Source organism: Fusarium sambucinum, chromosome III (genome assembly GCF_050947815.1).
Source record: "Fusarium sambucinum isolate potato_lamoka chromosome III, whole genome shotgun sequence".
Lineage (NCBI taxonomy): Eukaryota > Fungi > Ascomycota > Sordariomycetes > Hypocreales > Nectriaceae > Fusarium > Fusarium sambucinum.
Genome location: NC_139292.1, coordinates 702,255 through 725,420, shown reverse-complemented (window position 1 = coordinate 725,420; position 23,166 = coordinate 702,255). Strand labels below are relative to the sequence as shown.

Here is a 23,166-nt window from a genome sequence, read left to right as displayed (position 1 = left end):
CTGGTCAGCAAGATACCTAGAACTTACAGGATGGAGTTATCAGGTGGTAAGAATTCTATAGTATCCTTTAAGACGCGTTGCGTATCTCGCAAGTACAGGCAGCATATAGTCCAAAATGGACTTTCTGTGGTATGACATGTCGCGCCACGCAATTACTGATAAAAAAGAAATGATTGGTCAAGATGCCATCGACTCAAACATAAGCTCATTTGCGTCATTATTAATCATATCTTCAATGAGGCTCACTTTTACCTAGGGGGATGCCATGTTATCATAAACAGTACATCCACATCATTCGCCCCCAACTCCTGGCTAAAAAACGTTCGCGCGTACTGAGGCCTGACGCATGACTGTTGAATCCTAAGATGGACCCGTTAAGCGTTGCAGGACTGACCATTGCAGTTCTCGATCAGTTATGGAAACTGGGTGACCGAACAGCGGAGCTCGTTGGCAACTTCCGATCTTTCGATTCAGTCAGTAAAGAACCTGCGGGTAAGGGACTTCAAATCTCTAATGCTTTATCAAGGACACGAAAACGCTGGAGAGTAAGATTCGCGACGAGAACAACCGGACCAGGGCTCTCCAAAAGCTTCTGTTTGACAAGTCTAGCGTGCGTAATCCTTGATCTTCAACACGAACAAACTACTAACTCATGAGTAAAGACATACGGAGGCAACGCGCTTTTTGACCTGTTCGACAATGACGTACAAGAGCAGATAAAGATCTTTCTCGAGGAAGCCTCTGATATACTGGACCAAGCTTACAGTGTGCTCGGTCGTACATTAGGCTCATCTTTCATGGTCTCCAGAAACTTTAATAGCGACCCGAGGACTGTCGGTGACTTGGAGTCGAAGCCTCCTGGGTCAGTCCAGCGGTTTCGGTGGTCGTTTTCAAGCAAGAAACGAGTTGAGGCTATTGTCCACGACTTCAGTGACTACAATGGCCGCATTCATGAAAACATCAAACTGTGGTGCCTTGCGACTTCTATAGGCGTGAACTTACAGCATCTCGAGAGACTCGGGTCTGATATCAATTCTCGAGTCCTGGGTTTTGATGTTGACGCCAAGTTACAGCTGGCTACCACCCAAGAAAAGCGAACTACACAGAGCCTGGAGATGAGCGGACCCCAGTTGCACCAACAACTTGTTGATGTTCAGCCGATTGCGGAAAACTTTGGATTATTTCAATGGGAGGGCAACACCATTCTCGCTGAGTATCGGTCTTATGCCTCGGACTCACCTGTGCCTGTCAATCTCGACGATCGTACGCGGGATCTAGTTGACAAGCTAGCAAACCTTCTCCATCAGCCAAAGGAAGTCATTTTCCGCACGCCGCGCTGTCAGGGCTGGGTAAGGCAAATTCAGCATAACCGAGTTGCTTATTTGTTTAGTATCCCAGATGCGGTAGATCCAAAACCTATCACGCTATTGGAAGTCCTGGGTTCGACGCCTCCTTCACTGAGCGAAAGATTTTGCTTAGCTACGAAAATATCTCGCTGTATTTCACAGCTTCAACTTGTTCAATGGGTATAAATTCAACGCTCTTCAATCGTCACGTCCTCAAAAAAATAGTTGTAAGCTAATGCAATGGCAAATAGGTTCATGAAAGCTTTCGTAGCGAGAACATCCTTTTCTTCCCCCAGGCCAACACACCAGATGCCGAATCGCAAACGGAGGTAAACCCAGATTTGGGAGAGCCTTGGGTCTTCGGTTTCGAGTTCAGCCGACCTGAAGCATATTTTTCTCATGGTGTTGAGGATAACAGTGTGGCAAGGAACATCTATCGACATCCTAATAGACAACATAACCCAACGCAAGTCTTCAGCAAGATCCATGACATATATGCCTTGGGAGTCGTCCTGCTTGAGATAGGTATGTGGAGTCATTTTATTATTCAATCCTAAATCTAACAGCGTTAGGGCTTTGGCAACCTGCGACGAGCTTGGAGAGGTATGGTTTCGCCAAAGTGAAAGATCGTGAGGCAATCAAGGGGCGATTGATTCAACAAGCAGAGAAGCGCTTAGGGTCTAAGATGGGGGACAGATATAAAAGTGTCGTTCTCAAGTGCTTGGAAGGGGACTTTGGTATTAGAGATGATACGAAGGAAGATCTCAAGCTACAGCAAGCTTTCAGGGCACAAGTAGTTGATGTATTGGAAAAGGTAACAGGTAGTATTTGAGATATCAAGTATTTATATATATGAACCTCTTTTTTCTTTTCTGCTATCAAAAATATGTAACGGTCCTCGAAGAAAGGAAATTTCGGACAGTATCCCCTGTTTATACTACTCTAATTAATGCTGACAGAGGCGATAAGCTTGAAGTGTAATATAAGCCAACAAAGGTAATCCAGAAGAACGACCGGATAACCTTCTCAAAGATAGATGAATGAGGTTGCGGGTAAAAATGGATAGTCTCTTGAAGAAGCTCAAACACATATGTTGATACGAGATTGGGAGTTGCAACATGAGAGCCATACATTGAAAACTAAATCTCTATTGATACATATGACATCCTACACGCTGCAAATGCGCCTGAATCCAAGAGTGTCGACGGCAACTTGAATTTGGTGAAACTCTCCACCGCATGATGCGATAAGCTGCACATCTGCCTGCGCGACATTGACATCATAGAAGATGACGCTACCTGACTGCCAACCGCTCTGCCAATAATCGAAATTACCTTGGAGGGAAGTACTTCCCACCTTGAGTTCCATATCACATGTGTAGTCAGCACCAGGACTGGCATAGATGAAATGGTAATAGTACGAAAACTCGTAGGTGCCGTAGAGATTCCTCAGACTTTGCTGAACGCTGCCAGTGCCAACACCATTCTCGTACCAGGTAAAGGACCTATGGCCGATAGATTAGTACAGATCATGTGAGAATAAAACATGTAGTAACATACACAGCATTGGTGCCACTTTGAGGTGAAGTATAGGTTATTCCGCCATTGCTTGTCCAGGGTGTAATGTTGTCATTGTTATTGTCGAAGTTGGGGTTGATGAACAGCTGGGTTTCAACGCAATCTGGGGCTCTAGTGGTTGTCGTGGGCTCCTGGACCGCGGTGGTAAGATCCGCAGCCGCAGTAGTCGTAGTCAAGACTACTAAGGCGATTGTCGTATCAGAAATAATCGTTGATACGCTTTCGGCATCGCTTGTCTCGGTCGTGGTCGCTGTCTCTTCTTCCTGGACGGCGGTGGTAGCATCGATAAGAGTAGTAATCGCTGTGGAGTCGAATGAGGTAGCAGTCGAATCGGGCACAGTAGTTGACGAGCTCTCAGCAATGCTTGTCACGGCAGTGGTAGAAGGCTTGCATGGGCTAGCCTCGGCTCCAAAAAGGAACAAGGTTACAGCCGCAGCTGGTAGGATGGAGAAGCGAACCATTGTTGTTGGATATAAAACGAATGTTCAAACGAGTGACAGGACTGCTGCAAAAACGCAGTACGATTAAAGGAATGTCAATAGTGAGATGTTGTAAGAAAGAATTAAAGATGGAAACATGTAGCAGATGTCTCCTATTTAATTCAGCTGTCTCCTTGTCTATTTTTGACACTAGAGATGGTCTTTGCAGAGACTATTGCCAATAGCTCAGTAGGCTAGCGAGAAAAAGTAAAGCTAAGGTTCAGCTACAATTCTGGCTCAGGCACAGCAATGCTTGCTGACAGGGGCAGGATCCAATCATGTTGATAGAATCACAAGGCCAGGGTCTAGGTAACTTAACTAATACTTTAAAGGCATAGCCCAGTTTGATGCACTGTCTGGCAAATTATTCTCCCGTCTTAGTGTCCACTAGCACACATAGCGCTGTTTTCGAAAGAGATCACTATTCAATTTTCATCTGTAGGGTAATTGAGGTCATTAATAAACACCAAACACAGAGTACGAATCCATATATCCAATAGTCGCTATAGTAGGCAATGCGTCATCTGATAGCATCCGTTTGCTGTGCGGAAGCAATTGTACCTCCAAGGTTTCCTAGTCGTCACTTTTGGATTTGTCAATTAGCCCGTTGCATAAACGCAGGACTTGGGGCGAAATTTCTTTCTTAACCATTTCAAAATTCAACAATGACGGGTCCTACTTTCAAAAAACAGTAATTGATTGATGAGACCAATAATTGTCAACGAGACTTTACGGGTATGTATAATCCCTGTTCTTGGCTAACAACTGTCGTATAGATTCTCGAGGCTTAGTAGGCTCTCTCCCCAAAATTTCAGCCATTAGCAGATCGACAGTAGACAACGATCCGTTGACGATGTCATCACAACGCTCCACTACTGACTCGAAATACTCCCTTAAATTTCCCTGTGAATCCTGCAGAGAACTTGTGATATACTCATCCGGCGAGACAATTTCGAAATCGACCTGCCGATCAGTAGTTTCGTTAATGACGTCAACAATTTCTTTGGCGTTGATCGTTTCTTGTGCAGTAAATAGCACAATCTGATTTTTGTAACCACCGCGTATCATAATGCGAGCAGTGGCTTCGCCAAGCTCTGGACGCGATGTGGATGCAATCTCTCCATCTGCAGGTAGCAAGACTTTTGTTGAGTCAGGCTTCCAGTCGAGGAAGACAGGAAAGGCTTCCGCGTATACACCCTCACGGATAGAGGTATAGACAAGACCGGACCTGAGAAGATGAAACTTGTTAGATGAAGCTTCAAGAAATAATTTACTGGGTTGCATATAACGTACTCTTTCAGCAACTGCTCTGTGTGAACATGATCGACTTGTACAGGAGATGTCGAGTTGTTCGATAGACCACCAAAAGCGAGAGACGTGTACCATATCTGTAGGTGTCAGCATAAACCTCGAAACGTGGTCAATACAAAAGTAACGCACATGCTTGACTCCCGCCTTTTTCGCTGCAGCGATGAGTCTGCTATGTTGCTCCATGCGCGTGGCACCGGCAGAGCTAACAAAGAGCAGGTTCTCGACATTTGCTAATCCTGTCTCAAGTGACTCAGCATCGTTGTAATTCACATGTCGGAATGCAATACCACGGTCCTCAAAGATGGATTTGCTCTCAGGTTTAGACGACGCAGCGGCAAAGTCAGTTGAAGGAACGTTTTCGCTAAAATAGCGGAGGACTTCCTTTCCAAGACCACCAGTTGCGCCAGTGATAAGGTATTTGATTGGTGGCATCTTGTCGCTGAGACAGAATGTTTATTTTATTATTCAGGGAATAAGAGATACTTGAGGATTATTTGACTCAAATACTTCCAAGACTCTTGACGATGACCTGCAGTTGTTAGCCAACCTTTACTAGTCTAGATAGTAGCCATGATTAATAATCATTCATTGCGAAATTTAATAGATGAAAGCGGACTTTGCGGACTTGGTGGATATGCGGAGATTTTTATTCAACGTTAATTATGCTTTGTAAGAAAGAATTTGTAATGTTGAGTTTCGAAGATATAAGACTCTCCTTTATTCTGATGGAAGCTGTATAACCCAATAGTAACCGTCATCACTCCAACAATTCAATTAACAAGTCAATCATCACCACCATGGCACCCGCAATCCTCATCGTCGGCGCAACTGGCAACACTGGCCGAGGCGTAACTCAAACCCTCCCCAAGCTACTACAAGAGAGCGGAACCCTTTCCGGTCATCGCGTCATCGCTCTTACCAGATCCGCCAACAGCGATTCAGCTCAGCGTCTAGCTCAGATCCCCGGCGTTGAAGTCATTGAGAAAAACTGGACCGACATTACTGCTGAATGGTTGAGCGAGCATCAAGTCGTACGCGCTTTTATCGCATCTCATAACCAACCAAACCAATTTGCCGAAGAGTCGTCCTTCCATGTCGCCGCACTTAACGCTGGTGTAGAGTACGTTGTACGTATCTCGACTACTGCAGCGAATGTCCGACCAGACTGTCGCGCATACTATCCACGATCTCACTGGGCTATCGAATCTATGCTCGGGTCGGACGAGTTTAGCGCCATGAAATGGACATCTCTTCAACCCAACGTCTTTGTCGACCTTATCTTCGCCCCTATTGCCGCATTTATCAAGCAATACAAGGAGACTGGCAAGCAAGCTCCCCTAAGCCTGATGAACGCTGAGAATGCACCTTTTGCACCCGTCGACCCTGCAGAAGTTGGGGCTTTTGCTGCCCGTCTACTAGCTGCTGATGACCCAAGCCGTCACAATGGAGCGAAATATGTTCTCAACGGCCCTGAGGACATAACAGGTCGACGACTCGTGGAAATGATTGAGGAGCGCATTGGCACCAAGGTCAACGATGTGAACTTCCAAGATCTCAGTTTCATAGATGGGCTTGTAGCCAGTGGTTTTGGCGGGCCTGGCGAGTCGAAGACTGTCCTATCATCAATCAAGTATGCGGTGTCGACCATGTGGGAAGGAAAATGTGCTGCGAACACCACTAGCAAAGAGGTTCTAGACCTTGGTGCTCCTAAGCGCACCCCTGGAGAAACGCTTGACTTCTTACTCAAGGAGTAGTCTCGAAATAAGGAGAACCTATCTCCAATGGCATTTGTGGGATTTACTAGCCTCAGTTTAAATATAACAATGCCAAATAGAAAAATCATATGAAACTATTAAGTAAATCTATCATGAATTTTCAGAATTAAAATTGGTGAGTATGAAAAGTATTACCTCTTGCCCGAGAGTCTGATCATTGTCTCATTGTTACTACTAGACTCAGGAACCAAGGATATTGATTCATTCCGTCCTCTCTATCAGTCTCACATAGTGAAACAGCACCCTTGCTGCTCTTCCTTGGCAAGTATTTGCTTTGCTTTGATTGTTCGCTCCATCATAATCCACAATAAGATGGGAAGGACTCCTCCCGGTGTTGGGGCAATTGCTAGATCGCTTCTGTCGAAGAGAGAGTGGCTCACATCGCCGATGACGCCTTTTTCTGTAACATAGAAGCCAAGATCAACCAAGACACTGACTTCAGGTTTGACCATGGATGGCTTGATGACACCGGGTCCGCGATGCAGTTCCGAGATGATGATAGAAGCGCGTGGTGCCTTGGCTTCATGTTCTTCTTCGCCAGCATCAATTGATGGGTTGAAGTCTCTAGACCAGCTCACATAGGGGAATTGTTGCTTCAACTGCTGAATGAATGCTTTTGTAATGATATTGCCGAAACCGACAATTTGGATTTTAGCCTGCTGCGCTGATTGTAGTAGCTCATACCTGGCCAACAAGCGGACCAAGGCATCTGCAGCGATGTTGTCAGGTTGGCCTTCAGTGTACTCCTCAATGTTTTTGATGGGGTTGATAGATGCCATGACCTCTGGTTCATTTAGCTGGTCCGGTAACGGGCGCTGTATAAGAATCCCGTGGATTCGATGGTTCTTGTTGAGCTTCTCGACTTGGCTTTTGACCTGTTTTGTAGACGCGTCGACGGGCATCTCGTATACCCAATAGCGGATGCCGGCCTATTCCACAATGGGTTAATTCTGTTTCTGGTAGGGATGGGGAACCTGGCAACTTACCCGTGCAGCAACGTGAGCCTTGATCTTGACATAGTCTACTGCATCAGCACCTGTGTTGAAGAAGATGACAGCCATGATTGGCTTGATGTCATCCTTCTCAGCTTTTCGATGACACCAGCGGTCAATGTCGTGCACGACTGGGTCTCCCGTGAGAAGGCGGGCGGACGCGTCCTGGAGCGCCCAGGGGAGAGTCAGCAGGTCAATGACGTCCATCGTCGCGCTTTGTCTATTTGTTGGGAAAGATGAAGCAAGTTGTAGTCGCTAGGTTAGCGGTTGAATTAATGTTGTCGACTACCGCCAGATAAAGTGATAAAGCGTAGTACAAGAATGCGGGGACCATGCACGTGATATAGAGATCTGGAGACCAATAATAATAAGGAGATCGTCTCCGAGTTAACCAGCCTCATTCTTATTTATTGAGGTATCTATTGGATGGCTACAGAGCTAGGTAACTTTCACAATTGATAACAGAAGCTATCGATAAAAAGATAGAGAACTGCAATTGGCTGACGAGCTGGATTCTTGGTGACGCTCCTGATATGGCTCTAAACCTTGGCAAGCCCCCGGGTGGTAAAACATTACCACGGGGCAAATGCTCGGCAAAGCTTACCATCTTGTCGTTGCACCCAATCCTCACTTCCAACACACTGAGGGCACCACAAAAGACCATCAGGATCATGCTTTTCCTTGATTTCACGAAGACGTGCGTAGTTTGGTCCCCAAAATGACGACTGCCAGTCAGGTTCAATGGAGCTTGCCTTATTTTGATACGTTAGTAAAGTCTCTATGCTTCAACAAAGGATCAATGTCTTACCTCATTCAGATAAGCACCTTGGACAGGGTCGAGGTCTCTTAACAACCCAAGCTTGCGGTATGTCATGTCGTTTATCATGCTTCGGATCTCCGTTTCGTTCGTTGAATCCGTCCAAGCTTGACCGGTGATGAGATGGACAGTTGCGTTGCGCCAAGAAGGATGAAGAGAGTTGTCGACAAATTTGGAGCTAATTGTGAGAGTTCCGGAAATTGAGAGATTTGGCAGCCCGTTCTGAACATTATTAGTCAAAGAGCTTAAAGAGTGCAGGTTATAATCCTTACCGATGGTGCATTCTTCGTAGGGCCAATCTTCTTGTAAACGGCGGCGAACTCGTCAGTTTTCTCGATGACGGTACGTCGTGAGATTAGGCGGGATGCTCGAATATCGTGACCTGCGCTGACGGATCCGATATTAGGCACAATATTAAGCAGTTCTTGCCAATTGTTCACAGGAATCCTGTACAAGGATGAGGTAACTGTGTCGTTGCAAGATCTTAACAGCTTCTCAAATGGCTGGATGGCATCTTCGTAGGTTTTGTTTGAGGCTTCAAACATCATAAGTGAGCCGCTGAAAGAGAGAGCTTTGGCCGTCGGGGGTCCCCCCATCGTATAGTAGCCGTGAATACCGGCATCCTGCATGGCGGGGAATAGAGCATGGGTTTCTGCGATGAACTTGTACCACTCATCTTCCGAGGTGTCATTCTTGATACTGATATCGAATCCTGCCATGATCATTTTCGGTGCAGGATAGGCCTTGACGGTGAGTTTTGTGATAACACCAAATGTGCCACCACCACCGCCACGGATGGCCCAGTAGAGGTCCTCATTTTGACATTCGTTTGCAATCACGACTTTGCCAGATTGAGTAACAATCTCTGCCTCGAGGATGTTGTCCGCGCCTTGTCCGTAGTGGCCCGTTGCGAATCCGTGACCACCTCCAGTAGACCAACCGGCGACACCGACATCCTATTACCAGTCAGTCATCATGAAATCGTTACTATGAATGAGTGGACTTACGTTACTGGTACCACTGACTGCCAGAGCATTTCTGGCAGCCAAGGCTTCGACCATTTCCCCATCCTGAACGCCAGAGCCAACAGTGGCAGCCATGCGCGGGCTTGGAGCGTCCTTAGAGTTGGGACAGGTAGAGATGAAGTCCTCAATGAGTTCAATACCCTTCAAGTTGTGAGTCCAAATCCTAGTACAAAAGTCAGCTTCAACTCGACATTTAGTTGTGACTACACGTACGAGAGACTGCTTGTCCCCAAGTTCCTACGCGTTGTTACCAATTATCATCCACATAAAGCGTTGACTCAAATTCTTTACCTTCCGTCGCCAGCATGTCCCGTGTTCTTGATAACCAATCGGATGTTGTTCACCGCGGCGAACTTAAGGGCTGCTGCAACATGATCTGTGCTAGTAGCGTTCACAACATAAGTAGGAAGCACGCCGTTTAAGCATCCTCGTTCGCCGGCCTTGGGGTTGCCGTAGATACTAGTCCCGTTCTTATAGACCGGAATACAACCAGCATTCGACCACTCGCTGTGAAGGCTCGCCGGATCACTGGAGTGGAACTTTGACTCTGGCCATTGCTTGATGACGGAATCGCAAGAAGCAGCGTCGTAGCGAGGATGAGACTTGTAACAAACAGCTCCTGGAGGTGTGTAGCGAATCAGGTGGCCGTCGATGGTCGAGTTTAGAGTGGTCCAGGTTTGGGTCGATGGCCAGCAAGAGTCGCCAATAGTCTGGAAATCACGTTAGCAAGGCGGTTGGGACGGCCATAGTTGACTTACGCATCGACATTGGTCTTTGGCAAGTGCACTTGAAAGGAAAAAGCTTGCAATAGCAAGCGAATATGATAGCTGCATAGTATTCGAGTCCTGTCGGAATATCACGTAGAAGATAACAGGGCGAGGAACAGAAGATTGATTATCAATTGGAAGGTCTACTTTATATCCTAGAGGTTGAACTAGTACAAAAGGTGAACACTGACATATTGACAGCATTGACAGAGAAATACGAAAGCGAAATACCAGGTTCAATACGTAAATACCCACAACAATGAGTAGCGTACTCTTGGGTGGAGTATTGGCTAATGATGTAAGATGAATAAGGCAATGATAAGCAACACAGCTGGCCGGCAGTAACGAATATCAGCTACAAGTCGCATAAGCCCTGGAATTTAGTGGACTCCAGCACTTCCGGGACTTCCGGAATACTGTTTCTCATCTACTACAGGGTAAATATAAGCTAATATACTATTCACTTAATAATGCTAATTAATGTGTATTAAGGGGGCTGCATGTAATAATAGTAATTCTAATGTATATAAAGCGTTTCTGGAAAAGAATTTCTATTTAAAAACTTTATTTAAAATTAAGACTTAGTATTATTTTAAGAAGTTATATATTTTATACCTATAGAAAATAGGTTTCTTTATTAATTTCTATACTTTACTAGTAAATATAAGTAAATATAAGTTTAAGCCTTTTAATAATTTTAATATTTAATAAAATATTTATATAGATTAAAAACTTATTATTTTAAAATAAGGTTTTCTTAATAATTAAATTTTTTATTAAGAATATATATATTAAAGTAATAATTAAACTCTATAATAAGAGTTATATAAAAGAAGCTTTTAAGCTATATATATAGTAATTGTTTCTTCTTTTTATAATTATTAATCTATTAAAATTTATATAATTAATTAATTATAGTCTTTTTTCCTTTTAATTTATAATATTAATTATATTATAAATATAATATATTTATCCCCTAGTTATTTAACTAGATTATATATATTATTAAAGCTTAATAGAAAAAATAGATTTTTATTATAATAATAATTATAACTTTAAGCTTAAGGCTATTAAGGCTATTATAATATTATTATTAAAGGATTTTAATCTTATAAAAAAGGCCTTTTTAATAGGCTAAGATTTTAATCCTTTTAATTATAATAATACTATTAAGCTAGCTGCCTTTAATTATTAAATTTTTTTACTTTTATTAAAGAAAAAAGAGGCTAAGAGATATTATCTCTATAAAGAGCTAGGCGCCTTAATAAGGCTATATAAAAAGCTAGAGTTAAGTAAGAAATTAAAGGCTAAAGAAAAAGATTTCCTTATAGCTATAGATATAAAGTTAATATATAAAGGTATTAAGAGATTAATTTAGATATTAAATCTAGAGTTTACTTAGATTCTTTCTACTAAGTTAATATAATAAACTAGACTTAAGTAGCTACTTATAGGTATTAATAAATAGTATTATTTAATTTAAAGAGAAAGAGGGATTTCTAGATAGTTATAAGATTATAAGGGTTAAGTTAAAGTAATTTTAATAATAATTAAGTCTAATTATATTAATAAACTTTAACTTTTAAATCTAAGAATTAAGTTTAATAGAATTTAGTTTTAAGTAGAAATCTGCTAATAATTTACTAATAACCTCTTATTTATTAATTATTAAAAACCTATTAGCTAATACTCTTATAATTACCTCTCTCCTTATAATTCTAGCCTTTAGAATTACTTATAATAGCTTTAATTTCTATTATATAGTTAATTAAAGAAGTTACTTAAATTTTATTATATATATTTCTTAAAATTATATTACTCTAGTAATATATTACTATAGAATATTTAAAATTAACTATAATACTAGCAGTTAACTACTAGACTATAAATTATTTTAAATATATATTTACTTAGGCTATTAAGTAAGTATTTTTTTATTATTTACTTTAATTTCTTTCTTTTTTTTTTCTTTTTTATTAATTATAATATCCTTCTTTATTATAGTTTTATATTATTTTCCTATTTATATTATATTAATTCTTTTATACTCTTTTACTGCTTATATTAACTTACTTTTTACTGCTTTTTTTATATCTATTTGCCTATTTTCTTTACTTTATTTACTTTAATCCTTTTATATTTACTTGCCTAATTTATTATTATATCTATAAAGTAAGTTATTATTAATACTTTAAAGGAATTTCCCTTTAATCCTATTAAGAGATTTATTTATTAAAAGGTTAATAAGAAGCCTTATTATTATTATATTTTTTCTCTATACTATAATATTTACTATATTTATATTAATTTATTTAATAAGCTTAGCTAGTATCTTATTTATATTAACTAGTATTAAAAGTATTATATAATAAGTTTTTTTATCTCTTTATTAACTATTATTAACTATTTACTAGATTTTTAATAAGCTTTTAAAGGCTATTTAACTTATTATTAATAAGTATTATTATTTTTTAAAGCTAGATATAAGTAATAAGTTTATATTTAAGTAATACTAGTATATTACTATTTACTTTATAGAATATTTTTTTACTTTTACTTTAACCTATAAGGTTATATTTAACCCCTGCTATATATTAGTATTTAATTATATAAGGATTACTTTAGCTATCTAGGCCTAAGAGTTATTTACTTAATAAGATATTCTCTCTTTTATTTACTATATTCTTATAAGTTTAATAATCTTTTTTTATTATATTATTACTAATATTTTCTTTTTTCTTAGGCTAATAAGACTTATTACTTTATAAAGATAATTATTAACCTTATATTAATTATACCTATATATAGTCTCTCTTATCCTAAGGCTAATATTTTTACTAGTCTTTTTATTAGCTTTAAGGAATATATTAATAGTCTAGGTAAAGGTAAGAAGTTAATAAGCTATTACTATAACTTTCCTTAAGGTTTTAAATAATCCCTTATTAATATTATTATTATAGCTATTTTTAATAAGGTTTTTATATTAAATATTTATATTTATACTCTTAATTAAAGTCTTATTTATTATAATACTAGTTAAGTTATTCCTTATAGTAATAAGTTAATAGTAATTACTAATAATAATAATAATTTTAATTTTAAGACTTTTAAGCCTTTTATATTTTCTTTATCCTTTAATTTTAATTAATTATATTTTTATTACTATATAGTCTCTGCTAATTCTATAGTTTAAGTTTAATTATTTTTCTTTATCTTTATATTTTTAATTAAAATACTTATTAAATAGATTTATAGTCTTTTACTATTATTTAATTATCTTATTTTTTATATTATTTCTTTATAACCTTTAGATATTTTAATATAATCTTCTTTATATTTTCTAAGTAATATTATAATTCTTATATATTATATTTTACTAGCTATTTAGCCTATTTAATAAGGTAGAATTTATTTTTTCCTTTACTTTTATATATAATTACTTCTTTTATTTTCTACTTATTTAACTTATCCTTAAGCTCTATAGTTAATAAATAGTTACTACTTATACTATTTATATTTTATAATTCTAATAGTAATATATAGAATATATTATAAATTCTCTTATATTTCTTAGGGAATTTTATTTTATATACTTATTTCTTAATATAGTTTATAATTATTACCTTAATAAAGTAAGGTATAAGTTTATAATTTTTAAAATATTAATTTTATATTAATATACTAATAGTTTACTTTGCTTTATATTTTTATAATATATATTTTATATTATAATACTTAGCTTAAGCTTTTATTACTTTTTATTAATACTATTTAACTATTTTCTATATATAGCTAAGTATTATAATCCTTTTATATATACTTTATACTTTTATTTTTAGTATAAAAAGGATATATTTAATATAGTATAAGTTATATTTATATAATACTTCTATAGGTAAGACTTTAATAGTAAAATATTTATTATTATTATATATAAATATAGCTTTATTTAATTAAGCTACTTAATACTTTAAAGTATTATTAATATATATATATAGATATTTCTTTAATATTTAATATTTTTTTTTTATTTAGCTATTTATTTATAGATAATATACTATTAATAGTTAATATTATATTATTTATTTTTTTATAAGGTTTACTTAGAATTTACTTATAATAAGCTTATTCTTATTATTAATAATACCCTTTAGAATATTAAACTTATATTTAATTTATTTATATAAAATAGTAATAAGCTTTATAGCTCTTAAGGTTTTCCTTATTAAAAAGAATAATATATATTTTATTATTTAATAAATAATAATTAAAATAGTATTATAGATTTTATTATCCTTTTAAATACTTTATAATAACCTTATAATAAATTTTAAATTAATCTCTTAAAATAAGAATAATAGTAATAATAAAGATTAAAGGTATTTATAAGGGTAATACTTTAATATTTATATACCTTAATAAATCTTATATATATCTATATAATTATAAATATTATTTATAATTCCTTACTAATAAAATTTCCTTTTTATTAAGTTTAATATCTTTTAAAGTTTTATATAGCTTACTTATAAGTTATTATAATATTAATAAAGAATTTCTAGCTATAGTATTCCTTTATTAAGGATTATTAAATAATCCTTAAATTAAAATAGCTTATTTAAAATTATATATTTCTTATATTCTCTAGTAGCTATATAATATTTTATTAAAACTTCTTAATAATATTAATCTTTAATTTATAGCTCTTAGATTAATACTTTAAATTTTAATAAAGAGTTTATAGTATTTACTATTTTACTTTTTATAAGCTTTCTTATAATTTAATATAAGATATATTAATCTAGAATAATAACCTTAGCTAATAATAAGTCTTTAAGCCTTTATTTATTAAGCTCTTTTTATATAGTATTTTATAGATTATTAACCCTATTTAATCTCTTACTTTAGCTTTAAGTTATTATTATAAAAATAATTACTTATAGAGCTTAAATAAGGTTATAAATTTATAATCCTTTATCTTAAGGTAAAAAAACCTTAATATTAAGTTATATAGCTTAAATATATACTTATATTACCTTTAACTAGCCTTTTAAAGTAATAATCTTTCTATAAAAATTCTCTAGAAGCTATACTATTAACTTAAATTTCTTACTTAAAGTTAAAATAATATTATTATAAGTAATCTTACCTATTATATAATTAAGTCTATATAATAGCCTATTTATAAGGTTAATTTTTCCTAGTTAATATTTTATATTAAAATTAAATATAAATAATTAATATATTTACTAGGCTAATCTACTGTAGAGGTCTTTTATTAAAGCTTTAATAATACTCTTTAAAGCCTAATAGTCTATTAAGATAAGGAATTTATTTAATAATCCTTAGAGATAATATCTTTAATATTCTAGGGATTTAATAATAGCTAAAAGCTCTTATTACCTTATACCTTATTATTATTTTATCTCTATAAGCTTTTATAATTAATAAGTAACTAATTACTACTAGGTATTTATTAGCTAGGTTAAAATACTTATAATAGCTTTTATAAAAGTATTTATCTTAACTTTTATAAGTAAGATTAAGTCTTAGTATTAAAGAATAATTATAGAATAAAAGGCCTTTTTAAGGTTTTAAAAGGCTTATTTTACCTCCTTTAGCTAGGTTAATTCCCTTGCCTTTTTACTATTTTTACTCCCTTTTAATAATACTATAAGTAATAATATAATACCTAAGTATTTTAAAATAAACTTCTAATAAAAGTTATAAAAGCCTAGGAAAACTTAAATATTTTAATATATTTCTAGGGTTTTCTATTCTTTAATAGCTTAAATATAACTATAATTTATCTCTATACCTTTAGCAGTAATAATATAACTAAGGAATTTTATTCTTTATTAAAAGAATTTATATTTAAAGTATTTTATATATAACTATATAGCTTATAGCTATTAAAGTACCTTTTTAAGGTCTTTTATATATTAATCTTTATCCTTTAAAAAGACTAGTATATTATTTATATATATAATATAATATATATTAAATAGGTTAAAGATTATTTAATAAATATATATTTAAAATATTACTAGTATATTTATAAGCTTAAATAGTATAATATTATACTTAAAGTAATTATATTAAGTTTAAAATACTATTTTCTATTTATTATTTTCCTTTATATTAATCTAGTATTAAGCATTTTAAATATTAATCTTTAAAATCTATTTTACTTTAATAAAGCAATTTAATAGGTTATTAATAAGTAGTAAAAGATAGTAGTTTTTTACTATAATCTTATTTAAGCCTTTATAATTAATATATAGGTATAGGCTATTATTTTTCTTTAATATAAAGAAGATTAATATACTTACTTTACTTTTAAAATACTTTATTATTCTATTTATAAGGTTTTAAGGATATAATCTTTTAATACCTTATATTATTTTTTATTTAATAAATATAATAGCCTTTATAGTAGCTTTATTTCTTCTTTAAAATTAATTAAATATTATACTTTATTAAATATAAGGAGTAGCTTTATTAACTATTTATTAAATATTACTTTATACCTTATAAGTTCTTTTAATAAGGCTTTATTAAGGTTTTCTTATAATATTCCTTTATTAAGTATTAGAAAATTTAATTCTTTTAAAGTTAAAATTATAAAAATATATTAAATATATACTTTCTCTTTATCTTTAATAATATCTTATAAGAAAGACTTAAGGTTTATTTTTATAACTTTATTATAATAAAAGGTATTTATAGTAATATTAATAATAATCCCTTTTATACCTATAGAGAGTCTTAAAAATATAATATTTAATCCTTTAGCCCTTATTTAAGCTTTAAAGAAGATTTATTAAATCTTCTATAGAAACTTATAATAGTTAAAAAGGAAGATTATTAATTAATATACCCTCTTAAGTTTTTAAACCTTACCTTAAAACCCTTTTAAGGCAATAGGTTAATAATTTATAATAGGTTATAACTTAAGCTATTAGACTATAGCTTAGCTAATAATATTAGTTTATATTCTTATATCTAGGAGTACTTTTAGTAATTCTTTAATACCCCTTTAAAGAGTAAGTATATATATAATAGTATAATCCTTAATAGGTATAGTTTTAATTTTCTAAGTCTATAGTAATAAATCTAATATAATATTATTAACTCTTAGTATTATACTTATTAATTTTTTAAATAAGTAAACTCTTTAATTAAATATTTAATATTACTTTATATATAAATAATAACTTCTTAAATCTTTATAGTTAATTAAATTAATCTTATAAAGTATAAATTGCCTTATTAAAGTATACTTTTCTTTAAGTATAATATAGAATAATATCCTATTTATTTATAATTATAATACTTAATACTAGTAGTTAATATAGTATAATTCTGCAGAATATTTAATAATTACCTGCCTAATTTCCTATCTTAATAAGGATAAAAGGAATATATTTTCCTTAGTTTTAAAGGGTTTTAAGTATTATATTCTCCCTTATAAGTATATTTCTATAAGCTAGAGCTATACTTATATGCCTAGTCTTTTAATTATAAATATTATTTTCTTTTTTATAAATTCTACTTATTATTAAAGTATAAGCTAATATACTTTACCTTATATATAATATCTTTTATACTCTTAAAATCTATAGTTATTTTATTAAGCTCTTTTTTAATATATATAAGTAATTTATATTAATATTAATAGCTTAAAGTAGTATTATTATTAATATTAATAATCCTTAAGGAGTTATAAAGTGCCTTTTACTTAATATAATAGTAAAGTAATAACTCTTTATAATTTAATTAAATCTTTATAATCTAGTCCTAAATATATCTTTCTTATAATATAGAATTAATATACTTTTATTTAATAAAACTAATAAGGTCTTTCTATTTAAATATACCTTTTTCTAGGCTAATAATATAATACTGCTATTTAATTTACCTTTTAAATTTAAGTTTAAAAAAGGATTACTTAATTCTTTATTAAATTATATTAATTAATTAAAGACTATTTATAGCTTCTATAGCCTTAATTTAATTATTTACTTAGATTAATATTATATCCTTATCTAAGGTTTTATAATTATAATTTAAGGCTTTTTTATACTCTTTATAAGAGGCTATTATAAAATAATCTACTAATTAAATAAATAATAGTTAATTTATCTCTATTTATTATATAAATTATTTAATAAATAATTGCATTTATATATAGTTCTAGTTTAATAAGGATCTTATTATTATAATAAAGGATTTAAGGGTTTTATTTTCTTTATATCTTACTAATAATAAGTTTAATTAATAGCTTTTTTCTTTAATATCTAGAAGAAAGTAATACTTTATATAAGCCTATAAGTTATCCCTTTAATTATTTAAATTACTATAGTAACTATTTAGTAAGTAGTTTATAATAAGTAGTTTTCCTCTAGGTTTAATATATAGAGGATTCCCTTATACTTCTTTAATTAGCTATTAAATAGTATTATTACTATTATACTTACTTAATAAGGTAAACTAAGGGCTATTTAAGGGGATAATTAAGTTATATAATATATTCCCTTTAGTAATATATTATTACTTAATAGAGTTATTTTTAATTAGAATTTCTTATTTATTTATTATTTTAATTATATTAACTTCCTAAGTATAAAAATTAAAGAATTATAAGATTATAAAGGTTAAATTAAAGTAATTTTAATAATAATTAAGTTTAATTATATTAATAAACTTTAACTTTTAAATTTAAAAATTAAGTTTAATAAAATCTAGTTTTAAATAGAAATCTATTAATAATTTACTAGTAACCTCTTATTTATTAGTTATTAAAAACCTATTAGCTAATACTCTTATAATAATTACCCTTCCTTCCTCTTTATATAGAGAGAAGATAAGCTATTTAAATTCCTTAATAAACTAAGGTATAAGTATAGCTTAAGCCTATAATATACTTCCTTTTTATATTCTTTAATATTACTTTAAGTAAAGAATTTTTTAAATTTAATTTAAATAAAGTCTAAGTAGGGTTCTAGTTAAATTTCCTTTAATATTTTAATATTAAGAATTATTTTCTAGAATTACTTAATAAAACTTTAAAATAAATCCTAGTAAATATTATTTTATATTTTTAAATTTTTATTATATTATTTTTTATAAGTATTATTAAGTCTATATATTCTAATTATTATCTTAAAGATATTTTTATTTATATTTCATTATATACTTTAATTAGCCTTATTATTTTTCTATTTACTTTTATTAAAATTTATAAATAATTTCTTATTATTTCTCTTTATATTTATTATTTTATTTTATTAAGTTCTTTTATATTCTTATTTATATATTTTTTATACCTATAAGTATTTAGCTATTATTTATCTTATTTTCCTATTATAATTAGCTTTATATCTCTTTATATATTTATTTTACTTTACTTTTTTCCCTTTTATTATCTTATTATATCTATATTTATACCTATTAATATTTATATTATATTAATATAAACCTTTATTAATTTATTTTAGATTTTATTATTACTATAGCTATTATTATTAGTCTTTTTAATAATCTTTTTATTTCTTTTAATAATAAAAAGAATAGCCTTATTAGGCATTATACTATTAGTATATATATTATTAATAGAGATAGTAATAATAAAGAGTTTTAAGTCCTTATAGCCTTTATTATACTTTATATTTAATATATTATTAAATTATATAAGTCTAGGATTTTTAAATTTTATTTATTAAGTAATAGCTATACTTATAAATAGTATTTAAAGGTAAAAGGAATATATTCCTAGGAAAACTTACTTTATATCTTTAATTTTACTTTATAAGCCTAATTATATTATTTATAGTCTTTTACTAAGAATAATATATATATTATTATTTTTAATATAAAAAAGAAATACCTTTAAATTACTAAGGAATTTTATTATTATATTAATTAATTTAAAGATTTATTTACTATTACCTATATTAATTAAATCCTTACTTAGCTTATTTACTTTCTTTTTAATACCTATTAAATTCTTAAGTTTAATTTAATTTTATTTATTTTTAGCTTTTAAGCTATTATTTTATTACCTTTTAACTTTAATTTAATTATCTATTTTACTTATAGTAATATTATTACTTTTTAATAGTAAACCTAGGTTAACTTTTAAGCCTTAGCTTAAGTAAACTATATCTTTATTTATAAATAATATAATTAAAATACTTAAATTATTTTTACTTTTATTATTAATATTATTACTTTTATTAAAGTTATTTATACCCTTTATAAGTCTTACTATTAGTTTTATTTTTATTATTATTAATATAATAAACCTATTAAATTAAAAGAATTTAATTATTTTTACTTTTTTTATAATAATAATTAGTTTTTAATTAATAGTATTTATTATTATACTTTTTAAGGTAGCTTAAGTTTAATTATTATTATATTAATTAAATTTATATTATACTTAGGTTATACTTAAGTTATTTTATTTTTAATCTTATATAATTTATTTTTAATTCTTATTATTTATATTATTATTATAGCTAATATACTATTATAATCCTTTATTATTTTAAGTAGTATTTTAGCCTATTTAAGGCTATTTAAATAAAATATATTTTTATACTTTACTTTATACTTATTTAATAACTATATATTTAATATATTCTTTAATAGCTATTATTATAGTTTAATATAGCCTTTTTATTTAATTAGTATATTATAGTATTATTTTTATCTTAATGCATTTTTAATTATTAAAATAGCCTTAACCTTATATTTTTCTTAGAGTTTTAATTCTTTTTCTTAAAGAATTAGCTATAATAATAGTTTTATATTTACTTATACTTATAAAAATAAGGGATTTAAGGCTACTTATTCTATTAAATTAATATAAAAGTTTAAATAAATCCCTAATAAAATATTAAAATAAATATTAAATTTATTTAAAACTTTAATTATATTATATTTAGCTATTATTTAATTAAGCTTTTTATTTAATTAATTTATTTTAATATTATATAAATTAAGCTAGACTTAGTTTTTAACTTAAAATCTTTTAGCTAAATATTAATATTAATTATAAAAGTCTTATATTTATTATTAATAGTATATAATAATAGCTTATATTATCTTTAACCTTTTATAAAGTTAAATAATAAAAAAGGCAGCTTATCCTTTAAGGTTTATAGCTAATAATTAAAGTTATTTAACTTATTATATAATATTAAAGTTAAATCTATATAGTAGTTTATTTAAGCTATAACTTATTACTATAGATAGTTTATTATTTAAGGCTTATTATATTACTAGGAGATATTCTAGTTAATTAAACTATTTAAAGGATATTATTATATATAAAATAGCTTAAACTTTTTAATTAGCTTATTTAATTTTATTATTAATTTAAAGGTAATAAGAAATAAATAAAAGCTACTTTATTTTTATTATTTAATAGAGTTTTTTTTAAAACTTATTTAATTAATTTAATTCTTTATTAATTATAATTTATCTTAAAAAGCTATAAAATCTTTATTAATAGTATTTAAATTATATAATATAAGCTTTTATTAAAATACTTAATAATACCTTTAGTTAAATATATATTAATAATTTATTTATTATAATTATATAGAATATTAAATTAGCCTCTATTTAGCCTAATAATTTTACTATAAAGTTAATTAAAATATATATAAAATATTTATTAGTAATAAGTAATAAGTATAATAAGCCTTATTATTTCTATTTATTTTTATATACTTTAATATAATAGTAATTCTTATAAAATTACTTAATAGCTTATAATATACTATCTTAATAGTAATTATAAGTAATTATCTTAAAAATTATATTTTTTTCTAGGTATTTTATAATAAGGCTATTATAAATATTATAAATAATTACTATTATAAGTAGCTTATATAAAGGTAATTATATTTATCCTTAATATAAAAATACTTTTTATAAGTTAATAAAGTAGTCTTAGATTTATTTAATTATTTTTATAGTTTTTAAAAACTTTTATTTTTAATTTTTAATAGCTTATAATTAACCCTTATATATATATAATATTATTACTTTTTAATCCTATAGAGATTATAAGTATATATTAATAAAGATTATAAATCCTTATAATAGCCTTGCCTAAGTAATATTAATATTATCTCTATTTATAGCTAGCCTATTCTATATAGATATTTCTTTTTTATTAATTCCTAGTAAATTAATTATAATTATTAAAATATTAATTAATTATAAGACTTAGCCTCTATATAATACTATATTTAAGTAATTCTAGTCTCTTTAAAAAAATATATTAAATTTAAAAGCTAGTTTCTTTAATTAATATTAAAAGTAAAAGTTAAATTAAAATAATAATTTAACTTAATATATTTATTATTTTAAAACTTTATAAGCTTTTATAAAATACTTAAGGTTTTTATAATTTATATAAATTATAAAAGGATAATAAAATCTATAAAGCTTTATAAACTAAGCTATTAGATATAAAATAATAGCTAATAGTTTTTTATTATAAATTATATAATTATATTATATTAAATTAAATATTACTAAGTAATAAGCTATTAAATATAAAATTCCTTAGCTATTCTTTTAAGATAAATATTTATTTAAAGCTATATTAAAATAATTTATTTTTATAATTATATTCTTATTTAGCCTTTATTATATTAAAATAAGGCCTATAATAAATATTTCCTTAAGCTATTAAAATATATTTTAAATAGCCTTTATTTATTTAAATTTTATATTTTTCTTTATTAAGTAGTTTAATAATATTATAATAGTAATAAAATTATTAATAAAGTTATAATAAAAATTAATAAATCTTAAAAAACTTTATAATTCTTATAAGTATATTAAAGGCTTTTAATTTTAAATAATAATAACTTTTTTTAAGTTAAATTTAATTTTAATTCTTATTTAAATAATATATTCTAAGTATTTAATTTTATTTATTATAAAGTTATATTTCTATAAGTTTAAATTAAGCCTTACTTATTATAAGTATTTTAATATTTTATAAACTTTCTATATATAGTCTTTTTATAACCCTTTATTATAAATAAGAAT

At 29.2% G+C, this 23,166-nt stretch overlaps 6 protein-coding genes across 6 annotated transcripts; 2 read left to right on the top strand and 4 right to left on the bottom strand.

The window, feature by feature from the left end:
• Positions 1-365: 365 nt before the first annotated feature.
• Positions 366-2,178, top strand: FSST1_010420 (uncharacterized protein; the record flags this gene model as incomplete). The annotated part of the gene is made up of 5 exons (XM_083233451.1): positions 366-473; positions 527-610; positions 663-1,526; positions 1,598-1,871; positions 1,919-2,178. The coding sequence occupies 5 exons, from the start codon at positions 366-368 to the stop codon at positions 2,176-2,178; spliced, it is 1,590 nt and encodes a 529-aa protein (XP_083080116.1).
• A 335-nt stretch (positions 2,179-2,513) lies between these two features.
• Positions 2,514-3,384, bottom strand: FSST1_010419 (uncharacterized protein; the record flags this gene model as incomplete). Its single annotated transcript, XM_083233450.1, has 2 exons — positions 2,514-2,850; positions 2,906-3,384. The coding sequence occupies 2 exons, from the start codon at positions 3,382-3,384 to the stop codon at positions 2,514-2,516; spliced, it is 816 nt and encodes a 271-aa protein (XP_083080115.1).
• A 747-nt stretch (positions 3,385-4,131) lies between these two features.
• FSST1_010418 (uncharacterized protein) lies at positions 4,132-5,145 on the bottom strand (the record flags this gene model as incomplete). Its single annotated transcript, XM_083233449.1, has 3 exons — positions 4,132-4,630; positions 4,696-4,790; positions 4,843-5,145. The coding sequence occupies 3 exons, from the start codon at positions 5,143-5,145 to the stop codon at positions 4,132-4,134; spliced, it is 897 nt and encodes a 298-aa protein (XP_083080114.1).
• Positions 5,146-5,510: 365 nt separating this feature from the next.
• FSST1_010417 (SDR family oxidoreductase) lies at positions 5,511-6,467 on the top strand (the record flags this gene model as incomplete). The annotated part of the gene is made up of 1 exon (XM_083233448.1): positions 5,511-6,467. The coding sequence occupies one exon, from the start codon at positions 5,511-5,513 to the stop codon at positions 6,465-6,467; it is 957 nt and encodes a 318-aa protein (XP_083080113.1).
• A 245-nt stretch (positions 6,468-6,712) lies between these two features.
• Positions 6,713-7,687, bottom strand: FSST1_010416 (uncharacterized protein; the record flags this gene model as incomplete). The annotated part of the gene is made up of 2 exons (XM_083233447.1): positions 6,713-7,417; positions 7,475-7,687. 2 exons carry the CDS (start codon positions 7,685-7,687, stop codon positions 6,713-6,715), a joined length of 918 nt encoding a protein of 305 aa, XP_083080112.1.
• A 365-nt stretch (positions 7,688-8,052) lies between these two features.
• Positions 8,053-10,155, bottom strand: FSST1_010415 (FAD-dependent oxidoreductase; the record flags this gene model as incomplete). Its single annotated transcript, XM_083233446.1, has 7 exons — positions 8,053-8,232; positions 8,289-8,519; positions 8,570-9,253; positions 9,305-9,485; positions 9,536-9,559; positions 9,614-10,032; positions 10,081-10,155. The coding sequence occupies 7 exons, from the start codon at positions 10,153-10,155 to the stop codon at positions 8,053-8,055; spliced, it is 1,794 nt and encodes a 597-aa protein (XP_083080111.1).
• Between the last annotated feature and the right edge of the window lie 13,011 nt (positions 10,156-23,166).